Source organism: Bactrocera neohumeralis, chromosome 3 (assembly GCF_024586455.1).
Source record: "Bactrocera neohumeralis isolate Rockhampton chromosome 3, APGP_CSIRO_Bneo_wtdbg2-racon-allhic-juicebox.fasta_v2, whole genome shotgun sequence".
Taxonomy (NCBI): domain Eukaryota; kingdom Metazoa; phylum Arthropoda; class Insecta; order Diptera; family Tephritidae; genus Bactrocera; species Bactrocera neohumeralis.
In genome coordinates, this window is record NC_065920.1 from 35,496,574 (window position 1) to 35,502,558 (window position 5,985).

The window sequence follows — 5,985 nt, forward strand, 5'->3', positions numbered from 1 at the left end:
AAACTAAATTGATATGTTTATGGCATTGTTTGAATAGAAATTAAAACTTTTTGTATTATGTGTTGTTTTTATGTAATATGCTCTTCTGAATTCTTTCGAAGTTGGAAAAATGTCTCTAAATCGCCAAAAATATTTTTATTTTGTTTATATACATATATCGATGTGCCTTAGGCTAAACTATGAAATTTTCGGAAAATTGAAAGAAAAAGGACAAGTTTTTTCCAATTTTTATTTAAAATTTCTCTTTTTTCAAACATAAAAAAGAGCATTTATGAACCTTATAAGTTCCATGTATCTTAGTTTTTACCCTTTTAAGGCTTATTCCTTAGCCACTCTTCTTTTTGACCTTGCTGCCTTGAGATAACTATGCGAACACCATTATCTTCGGGTGTTAGGAAAGGGGGAAATAACGGGGAAATTGTAATGTTCCAAAATCGAAGACAAAAAGCTGAGGAATTTTTCGATCCACAGGGTCTCAGTGTATGTATAGTAGATTCCTCTGTTGGATACAAAAGAAGTGCTTTCCTAGAGAAGTATTGGATGGATTTCAACTGAGTTTGCTACTTCCAGAAAAAGCATGTGCTCTGAAAACCAAAGAAATCTTATTGACTGCTTGATAGATAGATTCAAAGGCCTTTTGCATAATGAGAACGTCGTGCGACGTTTGAAGCTAAAAGGTGTATGTACTTGATCACTGACAGTGTCTTTGGGGACTGAAGCAAAAGTCAACAGATAGCATGTTACCCACTAGTGCATAGGAAACGTTGATGAACTGCGATGCAGACCTATAACCCATAATTCATAGTTTTATTCGCATATTCTGCATATACTTTCTGTGATGAATGAGAGCTCTAAAAGCTTTATCTGGATGCGCCCCTGCGTATATACTCGCAGTATATATTTTTGTGCAAGTGTTTGATATTTTAGACTCGTGTTGTTTTCATATTTGAAGAATGTTTGATTCTTAAGACTGTTTGCAAATTTGTCTCTCAGAAGAGAAGAATTGAGTGCAAATTATGGAAGATAATTACGGAAATTCAAGATGGTTTTAAAGCAGTCGCCTAAAGTGTAAATTATTTCAACTCGAATAGTCCAACCAGTTGTCACTTCGTAAATCCTATTTATCCACCCGTTCCTGTGACAGTTAGATTCACTTCACTAAAACGTGTACAATGATGACCTTCATTAGACGCAGTCGTGTTTACTTTTTCTCATCGATAACGCTTCTTGCCTGGCAATAACAACCATGGCCAAGTACAGATCTGATAAATCTGTGAGCGTATTTCATACACTTTTACGGCCTTCGATCTTCTGGAGTATTTCGTGTTAGAGAATATTTTTATTTATATTATGTATTTGTACGCACGTATGCGAATGCCATTTGGAGACTTCTTGACTAGTTTTTAAACATATAATGTATATCTTAAATACCACTCTATTAATGCTGCTCTTATATGGTGAGCAATTTAGCGTTATTAGAAAATTATTTAAAATATAAAATATACATACATGTACGCACATAAAAATGTCTAATTCATTCTCCAACACCAGTTCTCGAAATAAATGACTTTTTGTTTCCATTTGTACTCTTGTTATTTTATTGTTGTAATTGTGTATCTTTATTTAGATTTTCGATTATGATCGCTATTATGATTTTCATTCCGATTATCATAAAAACCTGTCATCTATGGCACGTTCAATTTGGAAACAATTGTGTTATTTGATTGGCAAACTGCGCAGGCACCAAAATCTTATTAATGGCTGTGATGAAAGCTATAAATAAGCCAAAAACCCACAACGAACAAGTTAACAAACAAAGGTTAAGCGTTTTCTGTATTATATATTAAGGGTTAATACCTTGTCAATATAGAGGAATTTTCAGATGACAAATTCGTAATAAACTTTCACCGCCATAATAATAATATAACTGAAAAAAACATACATATATACGTATATAATATTACAGACGACTGATATCAGACTGTGCTGTATTTCTTATAAATCTTTCCATGATTCTAAATTATTTCTCACATATATTTCATTTTATACCATTAGCGGCAAATTGCTAAAAAAAATAAACCATTTCAAAGGCAGGGGTGCAAAGGCTTTGACACAAAAGGAAACCCGTAAAATCTTAAGGATTTAAAAGAAAAAATTAAAAAAATGGCTAATGTTTCATCTAAAAAATCAACAGTTAAGAGGGCTATTATAAAAGCACCTCATCTAAATATAAAAAACAAAACCCCCGTTGAAGAAATTCGCAAGCACCGTGGCTTAGATTTTATATAGGACCACATGGTTTGGTGCTTGGTGAATGGAAAAAAGTTGTATTCAGTGACGAAAAGAAGTTTAGTTTGGGTAAGCTGAACGGATCCAACTACTATTTCCATGATTTGAGGACGAAAGGTTCTTGAACCATTATCATAGCCGTGAAGGCGGTGCTATGGTTTGGGGAGAAACATCGCGTCAAAGGGCATTCGAATTGATAATCGTAGATACCAACATTACGAGGAAGAACTATAAAACAATTTTGGAATCATCTTTTCCTGAGATTCGCAAAATATTTGAATAGGATATTGCGTTTGTACACACATCAATAGATGACCAGACTGAAATAAATACCCAAATATTGAAAAATTAACATGACCATCATATTCTCCAGATCTCAAGATCGTTGAAAATTTATGGGGATGTCTGACTCTTATGTTTAAGTGAATGCTTAACAATTTGAAACTAAAAATCTCTGAAAGAATTTATGAGATTATTTATAATGAAGGTGGTAGCACAAAATATTATTACTTTAAAAATTAAGGAAAATTAAAAATTTCTCCGTATTTATTTATTCGTTTTTCCTGTTTTGATGTGCTGAAGTTTTACAGTTACGAAATACCGTTAACTAAAATTATATTTCGATGAAAGTGTATTTTTGAAAAAAGTACAGTTGCCCTTTCAATAAGGAGCAAAATATTCATCATTTACTTTCATAAAAATCATTGCCTCTAATCAAGTGAACTGGACTGAATATCTACTTACCGTATGAAACTAAAGTGTGTCATTAATATTCAAAACAAAAAAATTCAGCTGAAAACTTACTTAAATTTCTTTGATTTGTAATAATTCTTTAATTTGAAAATTTGTGTGGCTTGAAGTTCTTAAACAGGTGACAACCTCCTTTGTTCTTATGTATTAGTTTTAAATTAAAACAAAACTTTCCAATTGAAACACTGAAACTCCTTTGATAAATTTTTAATAATTGAAATTCTCTCTTAATTTCAGATAAAATTTCCTGTAATGGCATAAGCGGTGCTCTTCTATTGGTATAACATCATAATGAAGACATAGACAAATATAAACAAGCATAGAAAATGTGCTAGTCGCCACTAGTACCTTTAGTCGTACACTAAAAAGTCCCCTTGAGCTGCTCTTCGGAGAGCAGCGCAGGTGGAACGAAGAACTGCTTTCAAAATGGTAAAATTTAAGGTAAATATGAAAATGTGCAGCTTGGAACGAGTTGTACAACCGCTTGACGTGATAAGTTTGAAAACAGTTACAAATGCGCATAAATTTGAACATAACACTACACGAGGAATCATCAACAGAGTTGAATTTTGCACCAACTTGAATACTCACAAAAGCACCCGCATTCAAAAACAGTTCGTATTTTACGCTTACAGCCTACTTTTAACGATTTTTCTGTTTGTCGCGAGCGTTTCGGCTGAACATGTGCGAGAACTGGAGGTATCCGAAGGTGTGCCGATCGGACATCAGATTGGTTTTATCGGTGAGTTCTCACATGGTGTCGATAGCGGTCCGCCATATCTAATCGTGCCGGTACCGGGTAGTGGCGTGGATACCGATCTGGCTATCGATCATACGACCGGTGAGATACGGACTAAAGTGTATTTGGATCGGGAGACTCGTGCATCGTACAGTTTAGTAGCCATACCGTTAAGTGGCGAAAATGTGCGCGTTGTAGTGCGTGTCTTGGATGAGAATGATAATGCACCGACATTTCCGCAACCGGTAATGAATATCGAATTTCCCGAGAATACGCCGCGCGATGTGAAAAGAACGTTGAATCCCGCACGTGATCTTGACTTGGGTCAATATAATACACAGCGCTACAATATCGTGTCGGGCAATGTAAATAATGCGTTTCGTTTATCGTCGCATCGCGAGCGTGATGATGTGCTGTATTTGGATTTGCAAATTAACGGTTTTCTCGATCGTGAAACGACACCAGCCTACAGTTTGGTGATTGAAGCTTTGGATGGCGGCAGCCCGCCTTTGCGTGGACAGATGACTGTGAACATAACGATACAAGATGTCAACGACAATCAACCAATTTTCAATCAGAGTCGTTACTTTGCCACTGTGCCCGAAAATGCGACAGTTGGTACGAGCGTGCTGCAGGTTTTTGCTACAGACACGGATGCAGATGAAAACGGGCTCGTAGGGTATGCGATCAACCGACGACAGAGTGATAAAGACAAAATGTTCCGCATAGATCCAGAAACTGGCTTGATTTCGGTCAATAAACCCTTGGATTTTGAGACTAAGGAGCTGCACGAGCTCGTTGTGGTGGCGAAAGACCATGGCGAACAGCCATTGGAAACCACCGCCTTTGTGTCCATACGTGTTACCGACGTCAATGACAATCTACCAACAATCAATGTAATATTTCTGAGTGACGACGCCACCCCTAAGATATCCGAGTCAGCAAAACCTGGTGAAATCGTTGCCCGCATCTCTGTCAATGATCCCGATTCGAAGGCTGAATACTCGAATGTAAATGTTACGCTCAACGGTGGTGATGGACATTTTGGTCTGAATACACGTGATAACATTATCTATTTGGTGATCGTCTCACAGCCGCTAGATCGTGAGGCCCAGTCAAACTATACGCTAAGCGTTGTGGCGACTGATAATGGTACGCCACCACTACATGCTTCAAAAACGATTTACCTACGCGTAACGGACATCAATGACAATGAGCCCGAGTTTGAGCACGAAGTGTATCACGCCAATGTGATGGAAGTCGCTGATCCGGGCACATCCGTGCTGCAAGTAGCTGCTTTTGATCGTGACGAAGGAAACAATTCTGCGGTTATTTACGCGCTTGCCGATACGCCGGAAACGCATGCCGAATGGTTTCAAATCGATTCGCATACAGGCTTGATTACGACGCGCGCGCATATCGATTGCGAAACTGAACCGGTGCCACAGCTTACGGTCATTGCCAAAGACAATGGCCATCCACCACTTTCGTCGACTGCTACAGTACTAGTGACCATACATGACGTCAACGATAATGAACCGATTTTCGATCAAAGTTTCTACAATGTTTCAGTAGCCGAGAACGAGCCGGTCGGACGTTGTATTCTCAAGGTAAGTGATATAAACAATGTTTTGTAGTCAAAATGTTCCTGCCTTAGTCACATAAGAGCTTAGTCCTGCGAGCAAAACAAATCGATAGACAAACCGTCGCCGGATATGGTTCTACGGCGCTGGCAAAACGAACCGGTCGTTGCCGGTTGAGCGTCTTGGTTATTAGAAATCTCGCAACTGTTAGTACCCCACGTGAGCAGTTCAAAGTATTTGTTGAGCAAATTCGTCGATCGGCTTGGTGAATTCTCACCTGGTCGCTTGCACTTTTAGCATTATTTCCACTCAATTAGCTTTGGGCGTAATAAAACTCACACTTAACACTTAAAACCTCTTAAGCCTTTAAAGTATCAAGCGACAAAAAAACCTACGACGGGGTAAGAAAAAATGCTGAAGGAAAAAATAAGTAAACTTGAAAAAAACGAAAGAAATAGCTAAAAATGGGCATATAAAAATAAAATGTAGCTGGCCACCCATTTGTCCATCAATCTACGAAAAGCAATATAAAGTTGATGTGAGAACTCAGGTCGCGCTATCTTTCGGAATATCTAACACTAATCCTATGTACCCAACAATAACACAACCGAGTGTGACGAGCAA

General features: G+C 37.7%; 1 protein-coding gene across 1 annotated transcript; it reads left to right on the top strand.

Annotated features, from left to right (window-relative positions):
* Window positions 1-3,492: 3,492 nt before the first annotated feature.
* Window positions 3,493-5,415, top strand: LOC126752975 (protein dachsous-like). Its single transcript, XM_050464028.1, has one exon. It carries the CDS (start codon window positions 3,493-3,495, stop codon window positions 5,413-5,415), a length of 1,923 nt encoding a protein of 640 aa, XP_050319985.1.
* Window positions 5,416-5,985: the final 570 nt, after the last annotated feature.

Bases quoted from the DNA above. Each gene is read 5' to 3' on its own strand.
- LOC126752975 (XM_050464028.1), top strand. From the start codon at position 3,493: ATGTGCAGCTTGGAACGAGTTGTACAACCGCTTGACGTGATAAGTTTG.